This window comes from Rhagoletis pomonella, unplaced genomic scaffold, assembly GCF_013731165.1.
Source record: "Rhagoletis pomonella isolate Grant_MI unplaced genomic scaffold, Rhpom_1.0 Rhpom_scaffold_00007, whole genome shotgun sequence".
In the NCBI taxonomy this organism is placed as follows: domain Eukaryota; kingdom Metazoa; phylum Arthropoda; class Insecta; order Diptera; family Tephritidae; genus Rhagoletis; species Rhagoletis pomonella.
The window spans coordinates 44,086,263-44,111,721 of record NW_023458561.1 but is presented as its reverse complement, the minus strand read 5'-3'; the positions used below and the strand labels follow the sequence as shown (position 1 = coordinate 44,111,721).

The window sequence follows — 25,459 nt, the reverse complement described above, 5'->3', positions numbered from 1 at the left end:
TACAAAAAACATAAAAATGTAATTTCTATACCTTGTGCAGAACTCGCAAAAATTCTATAAATTTTCATGCAAATTTTCGACTTTTTAATCAGATTTTTTAGAATTTTCTTGAGTATGCAGTTTTGTAGCCCATTCTAGAATAAAATATGCACGTTCGGAGTTAATCAAAATCTCATTGATTTTTTGAGAATTTTTTTGTTAAAGTTGTTTTGCATTTTTTCCATACAAAGTATTTTCAAAATTTTATTTATTTTTTTGTATGAAAGAAACTGCGTGAAAAAATTGCCAAAAATCAACGGTAATTCGTAGCTACTTCACACTTGCACTTTAACACACTAAAATTTATTGGGCTGCAAATCTGCATACTCTAAAAATTCTAAAAAAACTCATTTAAAAGTTGAAAATTTATTGAATATTCGCGAGCTTTGCACAAAGTTTAAAAATCATATTTTTATATTTTTCAATGTAGAATATTTTTATATTTTTATAAAATATTTGCGGAAAAATATTAGAATAAAAATTGTTGCATATGTTGTGAAAAATTCGCTGTGCCAATACTTATTTCCGTTAGTGTACATATATTTTATGAATATTACTTACTTACATGCATTTATGTATATAATAAATCTCTGCAGTAGTTTATCTAATAAACCAGCCAAGCTTGTACTTGAGATCGAAATAATTCCCTAACGAATAAAAAATATACCGTCTTGCTCAGGAAATTATACTGTTACGATTTTCTTTGAACTCCAATATTGGCCACACAATATCGCGTCAAGTAGAAAGTGGCAAGCCCCAAGACCAAGAAGAAGGGGGATATGGAGTTTTTTCTAAAGAATTAGAACTGGAATTATCCGTCCGAATTCCGGAACATTGTAGCGTTTATCAGACTACGAAGACTACGATTAAATTCTTCTCGAATAGTCAGGCGGCCATCACATCAACGAACGCGGTAATGCTAAGATCCAAGGTTGCACAGGAACTCCTGGCAGCTATAAAAGATATTAGCACCAAATGTGTCCCAGGACATAGAGATATTCTAGGAAATTGTAGAGGTAGAAGGACACAATCACCCAAAGAAGTTCCTTTGCTTCAGTGACAAAAGAGCTCAATGCTAAGTATGAAGAACCTTAAAACACGACATGCTTGGCCCTTGAAGTACAGACATTTGGAGATTCTATGTTGAAGAGAAGGAACACCTCATTACCATTAAAAAAAAAATTAACTTTTACAAAATTCGTTTTAGCAAATTTGACGCGGAAAGTTGATATCCACTTATTGTAAAAAAAAAAGTTCAATACATCGAATCGAACCTCATTTCCCACGCAATATCTTCGAATTCATTGACAACTGTTTACATACATTTTTTTCTATTTTATTCTAAATGTGAGTTTGAAGTAACTAACAACGAGTTTTTTTTTTCGTACGTCAAGCAAAATGAATTTTGTTCCCCAATACTAACCTACAATGCATGTCAAATATTTTGTACGTATATGTGTGTGCATATGTATTTTTTTTCTTTCTATTTAACATAATACATAACTCCATTTTACTCCTTTTACTTAATTTTTACGTATTTCAAAGAAACACCAAAATGTACATTCTCAATTAAAAAACTTTTAACTCAATTAAAAATTCATTTTGTATCTAACATTTACATTAATGCTACAAAACTACATTTACCAAATGCAAAAAAAAAAAAACTAAATAAATAAAATACACGCCAATGTGTAACTCTACTCGCCACTACTACTAATCAACTAATCAACCAAACGACCGATCGCCATATGTTGTAAATATTATGGTGCCGGTACAGTACGACGAAGAAGCGGGTACACCCGATTCGACGAAGGACAGCAGCGAGGTCCTTCGTGGCGTTACATACCGACCGCCTTCGGCATCTGGTCATCATCATCAAAGCCATCCATCACAACAGAAATCAACCACCTGTTTGGGTGGCTGTTCGGAACGGAAAGGCTCCTCAGTAAGTACATAGCAGAATAGATTATAATGCACATACCACACCACCACAGAAAGCAAAGAATTCACAAAGTGTGAAAATGCATTGTGTACCCCGTTTGCTGAACGCCTAAATGTATGCTTGCAGGTACTTGTGTGTGCTTAAGTCTTTTTAGTATGTAAGAGAAATGTTTGCAAAAAAAATTGTGCACTTAAATTCTACATATTTAGAATTTTTGTTTTTAAATTGCAATACATTTGTATTGTATCAATTAAGGTCATAAATACGTATTTATATATAATAGCGTATAATAACATATTAACAACGTATTTACGTGCGTATGTATACACTGAAGAGCAAAACTGAAACAATAGAACGGAAAGTTAACTTTGTGGTAATGTACTTCTTCAGTTTATTTACTTTATGGTAATTCAAACTTGCATTTCGCCTTACCGATGTTTAACTAAACGTTTGACCATACAAATTTTAAGATTCGCATATGGAAACTCAGAAAAAAATTACCAAACAAAAACGAACTGGATTGTTCCAGTTTTGCACCCTCTTAGTATTTGCTGAAATTTATAATTCAAAGAGGAGTTCTGGCTAATTTCCTGCAATTTTGTAATCAAGACGCGTGAGATTTTCGCTGTGAGTGCTTTAAGTGCACAACCCAAGCAAAAAGAATTTAAAGTTTTTGCAAAACGGTCAGAAAGACTACGCTATAAAGAAAGAAATCATATCGGCCGAATGTCCGTTATATGGTTATCTAAACAAGCGATAAAAGGGCGGACCTCAGTCTGCAAGATCAAGAGACCACAAAAAATTGCAATTTGCTAGGCTAGGCATATTGGAGGGTCTCTAAATGCCAAAAAACTTTGGTTCAAAATCAAAAATTACTGTTTTATCACCACAAAGCAAGTAACTGGACATTATGTAAGACATGGGAACAAGTTATTGCAGCACAAAGATAAAGAGGAGAAAGCCTGCTTTGACATCCAGAAAATTTTTTTTTCAGAAACGCATTTTTACTAAGAAAAAACATTGGATTGGTATTATTTTGAAGCGGTAATTTACAAGTTCTTCATAAACGACCACATTATTCCACCAAAATTTACTATTGATTAGGGCGCGGCCCTTAATTTTTTAACTCTAAGGATAAAATTAAACGTTTTCAGTCGAAATATTGGTTCAAGTGCTGTGCACCTGCATCAGAGATACGCCTAACATCCCAAAATATTTAAGCTATTAAGTTTGTATGTGTACATTTAATGATGTAGGGCCGTGTTACGCCTTGGGGAGTAAGAACTGTGGTAAAATCGACAACAAATGAGCATTTTCAAAGAATTTGGCAATTTCTGAGGATATTTTTCGCAGACTTTTATTAATTTTACCAGGACAAGGGTCAGAAATATCCTCCGAAACTGGGGCCAAATAGGTATAAATCCCAAGATTTTATAATCATGGAGTGACCTGCGTAAAGCCCAGAATTGATTCAACAGAAAACTTATGGAATTGTTTGAAAATGCTACTGTTCAATTGCGAAAATTCGCCCAATCGCATGCAAGACCTTGGGCATGGCGTTGAAGAAAACCGATGCGCGTTCTCAACAGATTTCGTCTAAAACCTGTGCAAAAGTATCCCATAAAAGCTAAAATATTCAAATTGGTTATGGCCAATTTATTAAAAGTCAAGCAAATGGTAAAATTTTCTGTCGGATGCAAAACTGGGACAATCTAGTTGCTACGTTTTTTTGCAATTTTCTTTTTTATCTGCTTGTATTAATTATTGTTTTTAAGGCCTTCTGATGAAATAAACATTGGAAATGTGAATTCCGAAACTAGATTACAAAAAAGTCTTCATATATTGCGAATATGTTGCAAGAAAATTCACATTATGTACTATTGTTCCGGTTTTGCTCCTCAGTGCATATGTTTATAGTATGCTTTTGTGAATAAGTATAAAGTATGTACAGTAGGGTGCCCATCGAAAATGCTTATTTTTTTTTGGAAATTTCCAGACTCTACCACCCAATTTTATTCGTTTTTATGAGAAATATTCGATTGCCTTTTTTTAATAAATTTTTAAAGGTCATTTTTAGGTCGCGACCTGTCGATTTGCTTCAAAAAATAAAATGTATGAGTTTTTGAATAATTATTTTTATGAGTTGTTGTATAATTATTTTTGATTAGATTTCAAAGAACGAATCTGATCTGAGAAGAGTATATATAGGCCTTTAAAATGTTATATAATAATCTATTATCGGACTTAGCTTGTTGGGATTTTTATAGGGTTAAAAAAAAAAAATTTAATTTTGGCCATCGATAATTTCCACCTCAAAATATGTAGTACTATCTAAAATTAAATCTATTTTTAAACAAACTGATAGCTATTTATTGCAATCGCATTAAAATTGTCGAAGTTAGGCGACATTTCTTAAATACTTAAAAATGTCGCTAAGGAATTCAGAAATATTTATTCAAAATTGATATATACAATCGCTCTTTAGCAAAAAATTGGTTTTCCAAAAATTTTAGAAAAATGGACGTGGCACCGCCCACTTACATATATCACATACATATGTGTATCTCAAAAACTACTTAACCGATCTCAACCAAATTTGGCACACACATTACGCTTAAGCTTTTTAAGCTCCATATTGAAAAAATTTGAAATCGGAAAAAATTCAACCAAACAAAAACACAAAAAGCAATGGGTTTTTTTACAAACTTAAAACTTGCATTTCATTATACTACAATTAATGGGCTACAAAACTGCAAATAATTCCACACTGTACTATATCCTCATCAAAGACTATCCTATTACGCTGAAAGGAAATTAACGCATAGGCCGCTGCATACAGAAATTTGTGTGTCATTACACACTGTGTCATATCGGTATCCATTTCTTTTAAGCCTACAGGTGATATATGTACGTAGAAAATAAGTAACGATAGGTTTATCAGTGCATTCGGCGTAGACTCGATAGACTCTCTCTCTCTATCTCTTAGCAAATGCCTGTTTAAATTTTTGGAAGGTAATTAGAACATTGGAGACCCTTTGTTAAACGTGAAACAGCCACAAAAGTTGTAACTAGGATTACACTTTAATACTTCACTTAGCCCAACTCGAGTTCAGGTTTCCAGTTATGGTCTACAATTATGGTTAAACAATGCAAGCAACGCATTGAAAATTCATTTTGGGCATCTTCTTTTTGAGTAAAATAGGCGGAATGCCTTTACCTAGCGATTTGTTTCATCATTTTGTTCAAAGGGAGCGGTTTAAAAATTTCCCTAAATCCCTCGTGAATTTCTGATGCTTTTTTATCTGTCATAATTCGGAAAAATTTCCCCCAAACTGACGTGAAAACACCAATTTCTTTAACCACCACCTCATCAATGCCATGGGGGAGAGTCGAATTCTTAGTGGTACAGCAAGCTAGTATTCTCACTTAGGACTCTACAGTTTGAAGTTGACCACTATACTCGGCAATTATAGTTAATTCAAACACCACTTTCTCCCTGAAGCTCAGCCTTACAACAACTAAGTCCTGAGATCAAAATTTCAGAAGTTCTGTCACTGGTAGGACACTGTAAGCGTTCGATCTGAGCGAGTTTTCGTAAAATAGAATGTTGACTCAGTCATCCAGTCCACATATACATTCCACATAGGCTTCTGTATGGCTGCTATATGGGGTTCTTATTTAGCATGGTTCGCCGTTAAACTACTAACAAGATAAGTAACTACCTTAAAATGCTGTAAGTTTATTTTAGCATTTTTGCCGTCCCTGCTTTCCACAAAAATCAGTCAGTCACAAAAATGGAATTGGCCTTCACCACTGCAGGTCATTGTCACTTGCTATTTCAGCATTAATGAATGTTGAACAAAGATCATCATCTACAATGATGTAATCTAAAGTACGTTTAACTGATTATTGATACTTTTTTTTTTAAATTGTGGTGACAAAGCAGAGAGTTCTGCTACAGCATCTTCTAAATCTTCAGGATAAGTTCCGACTAGATCTTCTGCTTTTAGCTGAACGGCAGCGTGTGGATGTCAGATTAAACCAAAACCCAAATTGGCTAGAAAGTACTTCATAAGATAATATTCTGTTAGTGAATGTTGAGATCAATTCAATAGGTCCAGCACTGGTACGTAGAAAATACCGTGCGACGAAAATAAAAAAAAATTTCAAAAAACATAATACTGTGGGTCAAATATATGATTTTTTTAAAGGACTATGAAATTTTTAAGATATGATTACTTCAAAAAATAATTTTTTCAAAAATTATGGCAACGAAAAACAACAGCGCGGGTTCTAAGTGAATGAGAAAATTCTATAGAATTTAAAAACACTAAATAGCAGCGAATCAACTGCACTTGATAGTAGTAGGTTCAATGAGAAAATGGATTAGCCGCAATAGTTTACGGGCAGTGCATAACTCAGTGGTTATAGTCGCTGGCTTTGCACATCTATGATGCGGGTTCGATTCCTGCAGCATTCTGGAGAAAAAAGTCCGAGGAGGAGATGTGGCAATCTGCGAAATAGTAGCTACAACTTCTACCGCTTAAACTTTGTTGGTTTTTCCATTTTTCCTAAAAAACAAAAATGGTCCTACAAAGCTCGATAACTCTATTGAAATAAAAATATTAAAGTTGTTTGGTTTATTAATTTTTTGTGCGCATAGTTTACTGGCGCACAGTGTTATACTTTTTATTATTGAACTATAATATATGTATACAGTTATCATGTACATATGTACATATGTAAAGTTAATGAATCAGCTATCTTCATACACATATGTATGTATACCGCAAAAGGTAGGTATTGAATTCTATATGCTATATAATGAAAACTTGTATTTTAACACTTAAAGCTTGTACATAGAAGTAGAATACTGTAAAAATAATGAATGAATTCTTGCACTTTGCATTGCATCAAGAAAATGTTGAAAAGGTATGCTCAACAGGTAGATTTGTAGAGTTAGTGTGCCTCGACAATATTTGAATAAATACAAAGAATATCTAACTAATAATGATAAGATACTACTGTTGGATATATTACTCGTTTGCTACTGCGCGAATGTTAATGCTTCTTAGAAGGGAATGAAAAACAAACACCAAATCACGGAGACTGCCAGATCGAGTGCTACAATATAGAAAAAAAACTATGCATACTAAATAAATACTTACCTATTATTCTATTCACAATGCGATGCGATGTCTAGATGCTCACGAAATCACTTCTATTTGGTAGTTAATACCTAATTACATATCTCGTATTTGCATCCACGTATGTACCATGTACTTATACATATGTAACTTTAGAGAAATAGCGTGCATACATACATACCAGAATACCCTAAAAATATTTACCCATGCAAACGTAGTGTGCTACTCTTAACCCAAACCGAACTAAGTAGACTAATCGTACAGCAGTCTTCTATGTTTTTTCAGTATTCAATCAATTTGGCCGATGAGGCACGCAACAATCATGCACAACAAATTGAACGTGCCGAAATAGCGAATTTGGTGCGCAGCCGCATGGATTCGTTGAATTTGCCAACAAACGACTATGACGACGTGAGCGAGAAGCGCAATCATCTCTCATATGTGATAATCAATCCGAGCTGTGATCTCAAATTGGAGGAAGGCGATGTCATGTAGGTGGAGAATGGCCAAGCTTAAAATTAATTTGAAAGCGACTGTTATTGTAAAATATATTTTAGATTTGGGTGAATTTTGGTCAGAACTTTATTTCAAAATTAAGTAAAATTCTAAATTTAACAATTTCCGGAATGTTGCAAGTTTATTTTCTGAATAGCTCAAAAACTAATTTATGTATTTTTAAGTTGGAGTTTGGGAAAAATTGTATTTTAAAGTTCAAGTTCTAATATTTATGTAAAAAAAAAAAATCTTAAAATTCCAGCATCTTTCAGATAAAAAAGTTAGCTAAAAATATATATGAGTTTTTGCTTTAACGTTTTTTAAATTTAAAAATTATATAATTTTATTATTTTTCGATTAATTTTTATATTTTATATTTTACTTAAGAATTTGCAAAAAAATTCAAAGTTCAAAAATTTATATTAAAAAAAATTCTTGAAAATTTCTGTACTAAAAAATTATCACTAAAAAAATTAGCTAAAAATTTATCCATGTAAATTTTTGATTTTACAGTTTTTTAAATTTCAAAATTCTGTATTTTTTCCGGTTTTTTTTTTTTTTTTTTGGGTATATATATTTTTTTAGTGCCGAATTATCACCCCGAAATTGAGATGAGAACTATTTTCATAACTATAAGATCAAAACTTCTGACCAAAATTCATTCGTCGATTGGACATGGATTGACCCGTATACATACATATATTTGAGTTTTTGTTTTTATTTTGACATTTTGACATTCTTTTTTTTCTTCGTTTTCTCTTTGCAGCTATCTAGTACGACCATCACCATTTTCAGCGCAAAAAACGTTCGAACGTCACAATTCGCGCCGCAAATCAAACATATCCTTCTGTTCGAATATCAATTTGGGTGCCGCTTGCGGTACAAACGTTAATGCAACACAGGGTGCCGGCTCACGTCGCGGCTCCGGCTTAGCCGGTCTTAATCCGATGCAAATGCAAAGCGTCCAGACGTTGGCCGGGTATGGTTCGCCACGCTGCTCGCCGCCAATACAACAAATTAAATCCAATTCTCTTTCTCTACCCGACAGTCCGACGGTTGTTGGCGCGCAGCGCGGCCGGAGCAATTCATTGCGGGTTGGCTACTATTTATCCATTTATCCAATGGCGTTAACACTTTTCATTTGTTACCTTTACCGTCACTGGCTTGACACCTGTATACTCGTGTGTATTGTGTTTTGTTTTGTTTTGTTTCGTTTGAATTTTTCTTCACTCTTTATCATTTCTAACTGCCTGTCTATATCGTCCAACACAATGTACAGCAATAACGGTTTCATATTTTTACACTTTTTACTTTCCCTTTATCAATGTTTAAGTTTTATTTAATAGTTTTTATTGGAATTTTTATTGGTTTTATTCAATTATGTTTTAATCTTGTAATTGATCGTTATTTGATTGATTTAAGAAATAAGCGCATAAATCGCAAGTGTAGTAAAAACCTTTGTTTGCACGCTCCTAACAACGCAGTAGGATTTTTTAGGGTCTTTAAAGTTTTCACTGAAGACCAAGGATTTGAAAAAAAAAATATGAAAAATACGAGCATTCTAAAAGTGTTCAGGGTATGGACATATTGGAGGGAGCTACAGCGTCTACAAGCGACTTGTTGGTTTTAGTAAGAAGACATTTAATCACAGAAATAAACGGAATGAAATATTTGAGCATTTCTCGGATCTGTGACAATTTTAGGGATTTCCTTTGGAAAGTTAATTCAAATTGCAGATTTTAAGAACTTAATATGGTGAAACTAAGATGGCTGACGATATTTTCCATAAATTTAGTTTACAGTTCAGTTAGACAATTTCTTCTTGAAACCCTGATAAGCTGGACCCCGATCTTGTATTCAACGAGAAATTTTTTTCTGAAATACCTGCATCAGTTCATGCAGAAACCCTTGCAGAACAGAGCAATCGGTAATGGCGGCGATTATGTAGATAAAATTTAAAAGATAATCAGACTTACTTATCTTGAATTTCGCCCGAAAACAAATTAGCACGAATTTTTTTCATTTCGGGTGAAAAGTCATAATAAGGTTGAATGTAATAAAGTCCAAATGAGTAGTCAACAGAAGCATAACATGTTTTTCCCAATTTTTCTCAAAAAAAACAACATGGTGGGCCATCTTGTATAAGTATAACTTTCGGTATAAAGAGAATGTGAATAATTATTTAAAGCACTATAGTGTATTTTTAAGGGCTACTCTTTTTCGTGGTTTCTCAATTATTGATATGTATAAATAAATTCATCAGGTACCTATGTAAATAGTTTTTGTTTTTTACTTTTTATTGCTTTTGAAAAAAAAAAATTCCTATTTTTAGTATTTTTTCTACATAATTTAATTTTACATTTTACTACATTTTTTAATTTTTTCCATCAATTTTTTTAATATAAATAATGTGTGCATATCTGTAATTGTTTCTAATACTCTCCAATGTGTAAAATAGATGGGATCCGGAAACTCGCTAACGCTACATAACTATCGACTATCAACTAAAAATACCGATAATAAAAATGTCCTCGCAGTGAATACTAAAATAAATTTTTTTTTAATTAAATTAATTTTTCGTACTCACCCAGCCAGTAAAATATATCCGGAAACGTACCTCAAAACGGAAAAAAATCTTTTAAAAAAATCTGATATTTCACCTATTTTCCAATATCAAAATGTTCAAAATTCAAAATGTTTTCGTCGTGATCTACACGGTTGATTATTCATAGCTATTGAAAATCAAACAAAAAAGAATTATTAAGTTTCCGCAATTATATCAATTTAATCAATTTTTGTATCATTTTAATGCGTTGCGTCTGACGACATTCGACCCGGGACTTCTTGAAAGCTAACAAATCAAATCATTTTTTTTTTACGAAAATTGTATCTTCTTTTAGAATTATTTGTCGATGTTATACGATATACTATGTTAGCGATGGCAGAGTACTTTAGAATCCCACCATAACTGTTCCACTAACACTGTCAACACTATATCCAACACTAAGCACACTCTTACCACTATCTACTAATCAATATGTACGGCACCAAATCCAACCCCCAAAATCACCACCACCACCACCAACTGCAACCATCGACACCGTCACCGATCATCGATCACCGATTGCGTGCGACATTTGTATCACCAACACCCACTATAGCCATCGATGTGCGACCACCTGTTGTTGGCTGTTGATTGCTTGATGACAGTGGAAACCGAGAATCAGTGGAGTCGCGTCACCGCATTTGTATCTGCATTTACATAATTTTAGAACTAATTACTAATATTATTATAAAAAAATATATATATTTGCCAATTTTTAGTAACAATTATTTCAATATTATTTTTTACTAACATCAATATTTGGCAAAAACTTACATAAAATTGTTTTCCACAAATAAGTGTTGTTTTGCAATATATAACTATTTATACTATATATATTTTTTTTTTTTTTTTTTGCAATCACTGAAAAGCGACACCCCATTTTTCGTTGTTGTTTTCACAAGATTGGTAAATTTCCCGTTTTTGAATCGGTTTCGTTCCGCTTACTTTCACTTGCAGATCGACAATGATATATTGCTGCGGCGTTCCTCCTCGCTGCGGCAGGGTTTACCCAATGTCGGTGTAAGCCATGGCCGACGTAAATCTTCGCTGGAGGAAATAGGCATCAGTCATTTTACAACGCTGATGCAGGCAACGAATCATACGAATCCAATAAAAATTGCGCTCAATGGCAGTATAGGATTGGAGGTGAGTTTTTTCTTTATTTTATTCCATTTAATCACAATATTCACATTCAATTCCGCCATACTATTTAGGTCACCCCACCCGAAGAGCCCACGCCAATTTTAGGCGTACCCTGCATCATAGCAGGTAGCGCCGGTGGTGGCATTAATCCCTCGGCTTTGGGTGGCTCTACACTCGGCGGTGGTTCATCGCTGGCCATTAATACAGCCGATCTTGGCGCCTCACCCACATCGAGCAACACAAATTCACCGCTACAAGTGCCACAACAGGATTCACAACAATCCGGACAAATGCAATCACCGCAACATTTACAAGGGACAATTGTATGATACAACCTTATGTGGGGTCGTAGGCTCCGCTCGTCGATATCGAAGAAAAACAAATGGATATAATATAAGTAGAAATCGGAACGGTGCTAAGGTGTCGCCACAGCAGCGGAGTCCAACTTGACCAGAGTAAAATTATATGTAGCACAGTGCGCACACTGGACATCACAGCTCACACACAACAAATGGCAAGCATAGACGACTAAGCACAAGTAGTTAGGAGCAATTGAAATTGCGTAACTGGAGTGTATGTAGTTAGATATGCACATTATCTATTGAAGAGTGAGCGATGGAAACGTAGGAAAATTCGGGACAAAGGCTGAATGTCGTCAAATTAAAACTCGTTCAAAGGCAACGATTTAAAATATGCAGTAGGTTTGAAATTGAAAATTTTGAGTTTAAGCTCCATAGTGATTAATTGTATTTATGTTATTTATGTGCATATATAGATAAGATGAATCGTTCAATTGTAGTTGTAGAAAGGCTTTTAAAGTAATGCGAAAAATAATGTATTTATTTACATAAAACGAGTATTATTTCATTAAAATGTAGAAGAACTATGTAAATCATGATTATTTATTTGTAGTCTTAAAAAAAATATCATTTATTTGTGGTTTATTCTTAAAATATTTTAGCAAATATTTAACTGTTTCATTTCATGTTCTTCTTTATGAAATGTGTTCATGATTTTTTTTTTCGGAAATAAAACTGTACAAATTTTTCTATTTGGCATTTTTTTATTTGCTAGTATTTTAGTTAAGACATTCTACCTTTTTGACTGCATTAGCGCGCCCTTGGAGAGATCCAAGGTTCGAACACTCGAGCAGCAGAAATTTTTTTTATGGTATTTCTATTAATTCTTTTTTTTATTTGCAATTTTCAAATTTTTTTGTTTTAACAAGAAACAAATTTTTCTTTGGTTAATTTAATTTTTATGGTGTTAAAATGTATTTCGGCCAAAGGAAATTAATTTCTCATATTTGTGATTTATATTTAAATTTAATGTGAAAAATTTTTGCGAATTCGATTCTAATACAGTGTTACCAGAATTTTTTCCTCAAAAATCGGTCAAGTGAGGACTAAATCTTTAAAACTCGGAAAAAAAAATAATTTTTTCGTGAAGCAAATATCTATTTTCAACAATTTCAAGAAATCCGCGAATCAAAATGGCGAACAAAAAAATATGACATTTCAATTTTAAAAAAGAAAAATTCAGCACATTCTTCAAAAAAAAAAATCTCAAGAGTGTTTAATTACTTTTTTGATCACACATCGTTTCTAAGCAAATAGTTCATAAATATTCGAAATAATTTCATTTCATCGGCACACTACACGAAAGCCAAAAAATTCAAAATTTCGAAAAACAAAAAATTCTAGCATATTAAGAATGCCCCATTTATATCCATGTGATTTAATATTTGTAAATTATAGCTTTAAAATTTTTTAATATATCTTAATTTTCATTTGAATCAATATTATGACAATATTTGGTTGCCTGTTTTTGTAAAAAGAATACTTCCTCAAGTAGCAGACTGGTGTATGATTTGGTGTAAATTTATGAAATTTGGTACAATTACTCAGATTTATACCAAAATTGGTAAATTTACACCAATATATGCACCAGTGTTCTTCTTGAGTCCCCTTCCATCTTTTTACTAATTTTTGTTTTATCTAAATTAATTTAATTTTTTGTTGAAATCACATAAAAAATCGTCAAAAAAAGCTGCCAGAAGTCTTCATAGTGAATATCTTCGATATATTCTCTTTCATTGTAACTTCTTCAGTTTAAGATTTTACCGATATATTTTTTTTTCAAAATAAGTCTTCACTTCTGGCAACGCTGACCTGTGATCACAGAACCAGAAGCGCTAGTCGTTAAGCCGACACTTGTGTGAATTAATTGCATTTGAGTTTTGGATTTGACAATCTTAAGCAGATGTCGCTGATCGCATAAGTCGAACTGGTAGGCCACCGCTACAGCTCATGGCAGTTCATAAACTGGTATTTTTACTGACTTGTTTAGCTGTTTCCTGCAGAGTCCTTTGAGAGGCCTTTTTGTGTTTTAACAATGTCTTTCTCAGTAAAAGTGCATTAGAAAATAGTTATACGAGGAACAGTGTCTATGGCTTTAAATCTTGCATTAAACACTTGGAAACAACTTGGAACTTAAAAATTGTTATACAGTGTATACGGGGAAACAAGAGCGGACTGTCTCAGATCGAAATATGCATTGAAAAAAGAGATAGTCTACGATATGAAAAGCATTTCATGCGAGGGTTGCATTTTATATTTTGTGCCTTTTAATGAAAACACAGTAAAATAATAATGAAATGGCCAAAATATTCTCCTTGGAAGTCTGCATTCGCTTGAACCAATTTTCAAATTTTTCCTCTTTTTGGCAGTTGACAAACGAGAACAGAAATTCTTGGTGACCAAATGTTCTTGCAATATTGAATGTATGCATGGTCCCCAAGGATTTCTCTATCTTGCAATACATCACATGACGATCTTGCGTTATCAGTTGACGCACAGCATCGATTATTTCTGGCGCAACAATCCTTTTTGGATGGCCTTTACGAAATTAATCCTGCAAGGATCGACGGCCACGTTGGAACTTGTACCAGAGTCGCTAGATGTGGTGCTTCAACGGGGAAAGTCGAGGTAGGTTAATCAATGCACTCATGGCTCTATAATTTATGTCGAAAATCATAATAAATTATTGCGCAAAAATTTTCACTAGTTAAACCCATCTTTTGGGCGAGATGAATTTTTCTACTTACTGAAAAAAGAACAAATAAAACTCGTCGATAAAAATGTCGAAACACGTAGTGTTGAAAAGGTGCAAAATATAAAAGACAACCCTCGTAGTAATAAGAATGATATATTTCTATATATCGGTACCCTAATTCACAAAGGTTCTAACCAACACCCTTTTCGAACAGATTTCAATAAAACTTTTGAAGTGTTAGAACTAAAAACAACGGAGTTACATGCCATTTTTTAAAAATGCATACCTTTTTTGATATTCATTTTCTAATGTTTTGTGCTTCTCCTGTAAAATAAAAAATTTCTTGGTTAGGACCTTTCGTGCATTAAGGTGACGATATGTACATTAGGGTGTGTGAGGAAATATTATTATCTACATGCAACGTAAAGGCTTTCGCGAAAGTTTCAAAAAAAAAAATAAAATATTTTTTAAATTTGCAAAAATTCAAAAAAAATGTTGCTTTAACCAGCTATAACTCGGCGAATTTATGAGTTTATATGTATGAATAAGTTTCAGTATTAGATTTCAAGTCAAAATTTTGTTGAAGTTTTGCGATTTAAAACGAACCGACCCCAAAAAATTTGTTTTAAATTTTTAAATTTTCATGGGAGTCTTTATTTTGTACATATTTAGAACCAAATAAAGAGGTGCCCCAAACAAAGTTTGAATGTTGATATTTTCAAAGACCACCCCTTACATTACATATTCAGCTTTATCATGAATTTCATTTTCCCCGAACCGGTTCACTTTTTAGTTTTGGTTTCCATGGTTTTACTATGGGCGGATGAAAAATTTTCGCGTGAATTTTTTTTTCAGGCGAAACTCAGGATAAGGCAGATTATTGAAAAAAATCTAAATTTTTTGAATTTCATTAATAGAACTTTTTTATTTTTTATATCGATATTTCCGATATCGATATTGTTCAGCACCATATATGGTCATATCTATTTTATTATTAGTACAATGAATTATATCGATTCATGTTATCGGTCCATTTTAAAATATCGAACATTCCTAACACAAAGGGTCGCTCCACTGATTGAACGTAATGATGTGGAAAAAAAGTTTTTGGAATTCGCATAAAAAACAAACTACCCTGATATTTTAATCCCTTTTACCACTTTGCTAAATTGAAAAAAAAACAGGTACCCCGAACTCGATGCTCTTTCGGGCTATCTTTCAAGAAAAGTTTAAAATTAATATCTAAATTTTTTCACTTTCATTTTTTTTCAAAATCAAATTAAAGCATATTATTTTTAGCGATTAAGTTGACATAAGGAAATTAGTGTAAAAAATATTTGTAAAATCGTGTAAATAATAATTAAGTTCGTGAATATAAATAGACTTAAGAAATTTAGATTAACTCTATCGCACAGTTCTTAGAAAAAGAAATAATTAAAATAAAAATAAAACTAATTACGGAAACCATGATAAATTAAATTGTACAAATAAATGGTGAACTTAAAATAGCCAAAGCACAAATATATAAGTTAAATAAATAAACTCTAAGTCCGAGAAAACGGTACTTGTATGTATATATTAATGTCGGAAGCAACATTTTAGTTGAATGCTTCTTCGAGTATTCTAAGTTTTTACTATTTTTATTTGATATGTACATACGTACATATGTATGTCATTGTTCATTTCTTTGAAGCACTTTCCAACACTAAACACACAATTTGAGTACTTAGCATAAGTATATATAAGCAATACTTGTAGAAATGTGTAAATGTTTAATATTTTATTGCTATAGTTTTCAAAGAATCCTTTATACGGAACTAACGGTTTCATTAATTGTTATGTACTAGATTAAAATCAATACACTTGAAAAAATTTCCATTTCGATATTCATGTTCAATTTCAACGAGATACATGTCCAACGATTTTTTATTTATTTTTTTCTTAACAGCGGTCGTCCCTCGGCAGGCAATGGCAAACCTCCGATTGTATTTCTGCCATGAAAAACAGCTTCTCATAAAAATACAATCGCCGTTCGGAGTCGGCGTAAAACTGTAGGTCCCTCCGCTTTGTGTGTTCAAGGCGCACGCCACAAATCGCGCATAAAAATATTAAGTGACTGTAGGTTTAGCAGTGCATCCAGAGCAGCGCCTGTGTTGGAGGGAAAGCTCCCGTTATACTGAGTGCGATCGTTCCTTTAAGTTTGGCAAAAACAATTTTCCCTCGCAATTGATTGAAAGTCTGCGCCACCACACCACAGATGCATAGCTGATACATAGTTTTAACATAGAAGCATAATTCCACAGGATTCCTCTTAAGACAGACCTCACATTTTACCAAAGACATTTTTTATTTAACATGAAACTTCCATAAAATTTTATTATCTAGGATTACACCTAAGCACCAGTGTGACCAGGTTAGCCTTCTTGAGGCTAGAGCTAGCATTAATTTTAAGCCATAGCTGCAGAATTTTGTTACAATACGTACTATTTTGTTTGGTGCCACCGAAAACACTTTAATAATTAAAAATTAAAAAAAAAACATTTTTTTTTGTTTTTAAATTTTGAACTTCTCTTCAATTTTCGAGCATATGCGAATAATTTCGCCAGCCCTGATTTGTTAATCATAGAATAGAATCACTGATGTTGCCATTAAGTAGCCTTGAGAAAATCCTGCCCGAAAGCATCTTAATTTCTACGTACTCCCTAGTCGCGATCTTTTGAAATTCTATTTTCTTTTAGTTATCGATTGAAATTTAATAAATATATAAAAAATAATAAAATGTACATAAAGTCGATTAACGGACAACAAAAATATGATTTTCTGCTGGTAAAAGGAAATATCAATCACTTAGGGGCTGTCCATATATTACGTAAAGGAGTTTCCGCCTGTTTTGAACTCGGGTGAATTTTCGTATTTTATAAAGAACAATTTTGAATAAGAATACAAGAAAAATAATATTACGTAAGAATCTACGGGACGCCACCTTCACCCATATAAGAAAAAGTAAGAAAATTCTAGACCCGCCCTCCCACACAAAGGTCTTACCATGATAAAAATATAGTAAGGTAGAACCGCTGAGAGTCACTTTTAAAATTCTTGAACGTTTCCAAACAATTTAATTTTTAAATTTACTCACAAACTCACACACACATTTTCATTTTCAATCTCAAGCAACAACAATTTCGAACAATTTCATTTTTTTATTTTCACTTTTACGTGATTTTAAAATGTTGGCAAACTTCAAAAAAAAATCATAGCCGACAAATTGAGAGAATGGTTCTACCTTGCTATATTTTTATCATGGGTCTTACGTAATATATGGACAGCCCCTTAGTAGCATTAGAGCATAAACAACATTTACACGTATTTCTATTATTTTCAATATCATAGCGAGCGTTGTGAAATACAAAAAAAATTTAACAAAAAAATTTAAATAAAAAAAAAAATAAAAAAATTGGCGCGACTGTCTCTCTTTGTACATTTTTTCATGATAAAAACATAGCAAGGTAGAACCGTTCTCTCATTTTGTCGGCCATGATTTTTTTTTTAAGTTTGTCAGCATTTTAAAATCATATAAAATTGAAAATAAAAAATTGAAATTGTTCGAAATTGTTGTTGCTTGAGATTGATAATGAAAATGTGTGTGTGAGTTTGTGAGTAAATTTAAAAATTAAATTGTTTGGAAACGTCAAGAATTTTAAAAGTGACTCTCAGCGGTTCTACCTTACTATATTTTTATCATGCATTTTTTCATTCCGAAGCATTAATACATCTTATTTACGTCCCAATAATCAGCGTTTGTACTCCTGAGTTAAGCAAACGTTCCAAAGGCTGATTCTCGATCTCTTTTTTGAAGGTTCTACGTGCAAATAAGTTTTTCCAATTAAGAATCTTTGAGCGTGTGTGAATCGGTAACAAAATTCGCGGCGAGTAAATTTTTGACAACTATGAGGTCAATAAAACTTCAGTAGCTCATGATGCTAGTGAAATCTTTGACAAATGCATAGAAAATTTTTGGAATTTGTAAAAAAAATATTTTTGACAATCGCAAAGATTGTTGATGTGTGTAATTTTTCGTTAACTAAAAGCTTAAATTGATGAATTGTCATCAACGATGGTAGATGTTTTCTTAAATTATTAATTTCACTTGAATTTGTAATATTTTATTCCGCATAAAGCTGCGGTTATCAAAAATTTACTGCTGTCAAAAAATATTTCATTTCACACAGCAGATTGGCAAAACTGTCTCACCATAGTAAAAGTATTATTCAACAGCTTTTCCCATAGAACTTTGTTACCGATTCACACACGCCCTTTGTAGGAAAACTAACATCATTTGACAGTAAGAGACCAAATAATTTGAAAAAATCAAATCAGCTGCTCTACTGATAGTACTTGTTTAACATGCCTCGGTTAGAGTAAAATTTTCGAAAGTCGTTGACACGCATTTTACAACTTTTATAAATTAAATTCCAAACCAAAGAAATTTAAGTGAAAAATAACTCTTTTCTGTCAGTTTTCTATTAAATTAAAAAAAACAAAATTTAATTTACAGTGCCGGTCAATAATGGATGAATATTTAATATCCATTTATATTTACAATGTTTTCTAGCTAGCATTTTTTGATATTTTTTTTTTGTTATAAAAATGTGGTTCATGCTTTAAAGAAAACTATGTAAATCTCACTTTCAAACTTTGTACAGAAATTCTAAAATTGTTTTTTTTTAAATTTCGCGCTTTTTAACCAGAATTTTTAGAAATATTTTGGGTATTGATTTTTAAGATTTTTTTTTTTGTTGACAACGTTTTGCACTTTTTTCCATATAAACATGAATTCCTTAAGGAAGAATATACGCAAAACCGTTTTCGAAATCTCGAAAAAAAGAGTGAACGCCAAGCAAAAAAAAAATTTACTAAAAATCAATGCTATTTTTTAGCTGCTCAAAACTTGCACTTACTTACTAGAATTTTATAAACCTGTTAACTGCATACCTAAAAAAAATTCTAAAAATCCTGGTTTAAAAGCTCGAAATTTAGATAAAAAATGTTGGAATTTTTCTAAGTTCTGTATAAAGTTCGAAATGTGATTTATATGTATAGATTTTGTTAAAGCATGAACCATATTTTTATAAAAAAAATATCAAAAAAATGTTAGCTTAAAAAACATTGTAAATATTAAAATCGAAACACAATTCATCCATTTTTGACCGCCACTGTAAAAAGCTTTCGTGAAACTGGTTTTGTAGTATCATATTATTCTACAGTAATAAATTTATAATAAAAAATTTATAAAAAAGTCAATTTATAATTTGTATTATGAAACTAGAATAAGCTACTTAATAAATTAGTAGATTAAGTACCCAGAAGTTGTATATATGTAACTATATTCGCTGTACATACAATATGCATACTAATTTGTCGGTGCATATACAACTACATACATAAATAGGTAACAGCATTAATACTAAGAGATATACATATATATAATATATTGCACCACTCTTTGTAGGTTTTTCTTGTAAATATTTATACAGTAAAATTAAATTAAGATAATTTATAATATCTACAAATGCACATACATATGTATGTACGATGAATAATGAATGGCTTAGAGATAGAGATAATGCTAAGAGAGAATTGAAACATTTTAGTAAAACTGAAAAACGCTTTGGTATACTATTAATGCTTTACATGAACCGAAAGTAGTGACATAGGGATTACATAACTCATGAAAAATGAAATTGTAAAAACGAATACGAATATCTAGCTAAATAAGTAGGTTACTCGAAATTATTAACTCTGTATACTTGGAAATTGTTTTAAAAAATTGTAAGTACATAATTTGTTAAGTAACGAAAACTTTAGAGAATGAATTTTATTAGCAATTAAGTGTTGGGAGGGTCACTGAAGTACGAATATGTAAAAGCGGTTAGATGGAAATGTGACAAAACAAAGTAGTAGTAGTAGATGCCCCTATTTAAATATACTATACATACTAAATACATATATGCTATAAGGCCTTACACGTTCTTAAACAAACTTTTAGAGATAAGTAGGCATACAAAAAAAGCAGAAGGCACTCGAAATCTACATATGTAGTTACTTAGGAAATAAATAGTTCTGCACTTTAAAAATAATACATATGTACATACGTGCTTATGAAAATGTGTACATACGTAGTACGTAAGTATGTAAATAAAAACATGCGTACTTAATATTTAGCATATTGGCAACCCTTCGACTTTTTTCGGTTGTTTTTCAAAACTATTTTGTATTCGCTTACGAACCTTATTTACTACGAGAGCCTACAATAAAGTAAAATAATCAGGCGATAAAAAATTCGAAGTGTTCCAGGTCATTTTCGCAAGATATTTACATTTTAAGTTGCATTGTTAATAAAAAAAATTTGAAAGTACAAGATTTTTTGTAAATTCTTTTGATTGGTATTAAAGCATATTCTTTTGTAAAAACATCAAGCTATCAACGAAGATTTTTTATATAGTTGTTAAAGGTCAAATAAACATGCGTAATAATTTATTTTATTTTTTTTTTATGAAATATGACTAGGCAATAATGTTACTCATACGCCATGTATGATCTATTAATGACTTCACGAATCACGAAGTATAACTTTTTAGATTTCCATGACAGGATATACTTCCTGCAGGCTTTATTAACATCTTTATAACGCTATACCATTTATAAAAATCCGGCATCAAATAAAGAAGTTGTAGAAAAAAAAATCGATTTAGCGGTTCTTACAGGGCGTCGAAAAAAAATATTACTCTCCTGAAATACCCTAATAGCAAGTGTTTAAAATCGATGGTTTTAAAGGGTGTAAAAAAAACTATTATTACACTCCTCAAATACCCTTAATAATGTATCTGCATTAGGGTGGTTCAAAAAAAAAAATTCGGAATTTTAGTGCTCTACCTAGGATTGTGCTATATCGAAAGAATATACCCCTATTTTTAACCGACTTGAAAAAAGGAGGAGGTTATCAGTTCGTCGGATTTTTTTTTTTAAGAAATTGGCGATAATCTTTAATTTTTTATATGTGATTTGAAGTCGGTTTTTTTTTGCTTAAAAATGTTTGTTTTATATTGAAATCTAAAATATTTAGAGGTCGCTTAACGTTTATCCGTGTATGTATTTTATATGGAGAAAAAAACAACTTTTCGTAGAAATGGAATAGAACTCTTGAAAATCAATGTTTTTCAATCGGAAAACTCTGGTTCTCTTCAGGTGACTTCCAATAATAATACCCAATATTTTATTTAAAAATTTTTGAATACGAAAGATTTTTTATTGCTGCCCTCATTGCATTGTCTGGGGTTTTTGGCGTACCTATAAAGTATAGTTACTATGAAAAAATTGTTAAACGGGAGTCTCCTGAAAATAAACAGAGTTTTCCGATCGAAAAATATTGATTTTTATGAATCCTATACAATTTCTACGAAAAAATAGAACAATCTTAGTCTGATTTGGCTGGTTATCTCGCAATTATATATCCTAGCCTAATTGTTGTTTTCTTTTTGTTTGAAAATATGAATATAACGGGTGATTTTTTTGAGGTTAGGATTTTCATGCATTAGTATTGCCAGATCACGTGGGATTTCAGACATGGTGTCAAAGAGAAAGATGCTCAGTATGCTTTGACATTTCATCATGAATAGACTTACTAACGAGCAACGCTTGCAAATCATTGAATTTTATTACCAAAATCAGTGTTCGGTTCGAAATGTGTTGAATGTGTGAAAAGTTGGCAGAAAATCCGCTTTTTTATCGACAAATTTTGTTCAGCGATGAGGCTCATTTCTGGTTGAATGGCTTCGTAAATAAGCAAAATCATGCGATTTGACGCCTTTAGACTATTTTTTGTGGGGCTACGTCAAGTCTAAAGTCTACAGAAATAAGCCAGCAACTATTCCAGCTTTGGAAGACAACATTTCCGAAGAAATTCGGGCTATTCCGGCCGAAATGCTCGAAAAAGTTGCCCAAAATTGGACTTTCCGAATGGACCACCTAAGACGCAGCCGCGGTCAACATTTAAATGAAATTATCTTCAAAAAGTAAATGTCATGGACCAATCTAACGTTTCAAATAAAGAACCGATGAGATTTTGCAAATTTTATGCGTTTTTTTAAAAAAAAAAGGTATCAAGCTCTTAAAAAATCACCCGTTACATATGTATGAAAACCTGGCCAATAAACGAATAATCTTTAGATACATACAAAAATCGGCACATCTAATGCCAAATTTTCCCAAGGCATTGAAATGACGAAAAAATGTATGCCATATAAAAAAATTCCATGTGGAAACGAATTTAACGACAATTTTCTTAAGGCAATAGCGCAGGTATTTTTTTAATGCCCGATTTTGTTATTAAAATTTGTGTCATTTAATGCTTAGTGGAAATACGGCATTAGAGATTGGGTTTACAATTTTGCTGATAAAGAATTTACCTCTCTATGCTGTTCGAGTAACAAAATTTCGCTCATCACTCTTGTGATTTCTAGTTCCCCGCAAAATGTGCCACATAAATTCGAGTTTAAGTGCTAGAAAAATACACAGAAACTTAAAAATGTGTGTTGTAGCGGCATATTTCTGGCAGCGGAAAAATTAGTGCCAATATCACAAAATTCTATAGTATGTCTTACCAAAAATAGGCTAAAGTTTAAAAAAAAAAATCCTGTAACGGGCTAAACTGGTGGGAGTAAAGCTCAACATCACCTCAAGCACAGCAGCAGCTGTTTGGATAATTATTAAGTGGAAACACCTTCCTAAGGTTTTAACAGTTCTTTAACACCCCCAAAAAGCTTTCGGGAACAGAAGTAGCCACTTGTAGAACTATATTTCTCCTTTTCTTTCATATACTCTCATTCTTTTAATGGCAATACAGTCAATCTATACTTATGCCGATTTCGTTTCTACCGCAAAATGCAACCTTCTTTTTGCCCTCTACGTAAAAACGCTAAGAAGAGGGCGATGAGAAGGCAACATTTTTTGTAGAAACGAAATCGTCATTAATATTGACCAATCTTTGACTTCAAATAAAAAGAACTTTGCTTTTTGGCTTTCGACATCTTCACCAAAAAAAAATATTTTATTTTTATTAAAACTTTTTTAGAGTAACACGCTTTTAAAGCTTTTATCGAACTGAAGTAACGACATTAAATAAAAACTCAAAACCAATATTTTATGTTGAGAAAAAATACACTTGGGAAAATGTATGCTACGTTTTTGTGATCCATTTATATTCAAACATATTTGCACTGTAATACAATTCGAAAAGCAATTTTTAGATCACACAGTTCTTTGAGTTCATTTTTTTCTTCAAATAATTAAAATGGAGCACATTAGGTCACCTGTAAACTTAACAAATTTAGAAGTGTAAATATTTTTAAGACAAAATACATACATATGTATAGATATAAAAGATACTAAAAAAGAGACAAATAGATATAAAAACTTTGACAAGAAAATACATTAATGTATGTATATAGTGTAGAAATATCTGAAATAAAAGAGATATCACATATTTATAGCAAAACGTGTTAAAATACGAAATAGAGATTTACTAAAAAAACCATTCTACAAATAATAAGTAACTGTAATTGTTACCGCCATAACTGTAAAATTATATGCAGTTCAGAACAAAACAAGTTAATTAAAAAAGTCTCAATAAAACGTTAAAATTGTACATCTACAAAAAACAATTGCAAATTGGATTTCCGAACAAATTATTCAATAATATGTAACAAAGAAAATGTAATTTGGGAAAAATTTGAAAAAATTAAACAAATAAATAAGTATTCATTGAAGTTTCCTAATTATTTATGAATTTCATTACGGAACTGTATATGGATTGAATCAATTGAGTTTTCATTCACATATTCACACTGTGCAACAAATTTTTCTAACGCAGAAACTGCCAACGCAGGTTGATAGAACTGATTTCGCAAAGTTAGCTCGCTTCTAAAACATATCGAGCCTAGGCGCCAAGAAGATTTTAGCGACATTTTTTTCAGATTTTATTTTTGATGCGTCTAGAGGATCTAGGAACATTTTTGCATCAAAAAGAAAATTTTGATTACTATGTTTTTTTGTCATGGCCTTACCCAATTTCATTTTTCACTAAATTTGAGTGATTTAGCTAAAGCTAATAAAATTTCCGAGAGACCAATCGAGCCAATTTTCATTTATTTTGTAAGTAGCAATTTCGAAGTAAATCGATTTTCTTGTTCCAATTAATAAATTTTTCATAATAAAAACTAGTTAAAAACGATCGTAGCGTTCCTTCAAAATGAAAAAAAAATCACAAGAAAAATTTCAAATGTTTCACCAAAATTAAAAAAAAAAAATTAAGTTTCTAGAAAAATGTTGGATATGCAGTTTTATAGACCGTTAAATTTTAGTGCAATTTGTAAGAAGCTAAAGGTCACGTTGATTCTTAGTAATTTTTTCGCTAATATTTCCAGCACAACTGTAGGCTAAATTGGGAAATAAAAGCGTTTTCTATACTATTAAAAATCAACGCGAACTCTAAGCCACCAGCAACTTGCATTTTATTATACTAAAATTTAATTAGCTATAAAATTGCATACCCAAAATTTTTATAAAAACGAAAAAAAAGATAATTTTAGTGAACTTTTTTATAACATTTCAAATTTTTCTTTTTATTTATTTTTTTCATTTTGGGAGAATCCTACAATTATTTTCAACTATGTAGCTTTTATATTTTAACCTTTATTAGCTGGAAAAGAAGAATCATTTTTCTGCAAAATTGCTACTTCTTCTGCACTTTGCACTAAAAAATTTAATACAAACAAACAGAAATTTAAAAATCGGACCCAACTTCGCTCTTTCAAATTTTATTAGATTTCATTAAAAAACAGTTATTAATCAAATTGAGTGAGAATTGAATGATCAAGTGAATTGTGAACACAAAATGCCAATTTTGAACCACTGTGCCATGGTCCTCACGATTGTTAGAGAAGTGAGTATTATCCATTTCGTACGTTCTTAAAATAT

At 31.7% G+C, this 25,459-nt stretch overlaps 1 protein-coding gene across 1 annotated transcript in view; it reads left to right on the top strand.

Annotated features, from left to right (window-relative positions):
* Nucleotides 1-12,318, top strand: part of LOC118742893 (potassium channel subfamily T member 2) — a gene marked incomplete at its 5' end in the record, with an annotated part of 163,069 nt that extends 150,751 nt beyond the window's left edge. Inside the window, 5 exon segments of the mRNA XM_036475311.1 lie at nt 1,817-1,984; nt 7,414-7,619; nt 8,390-8,717; nt 11,186-11,374; nt 11,443-12,318. Of these exon segments, the coding sequence (XP_036331204.1) occupies nt 1,817-1,984; nt 7,414-7,619; nt 8,390-8,717; nt 11,186-11,374; nt 11,443-11,700 (1,149 nt within the window).
* Nucleotides 12,319-25,459: the final 13,141 nt, after the last annotated feature.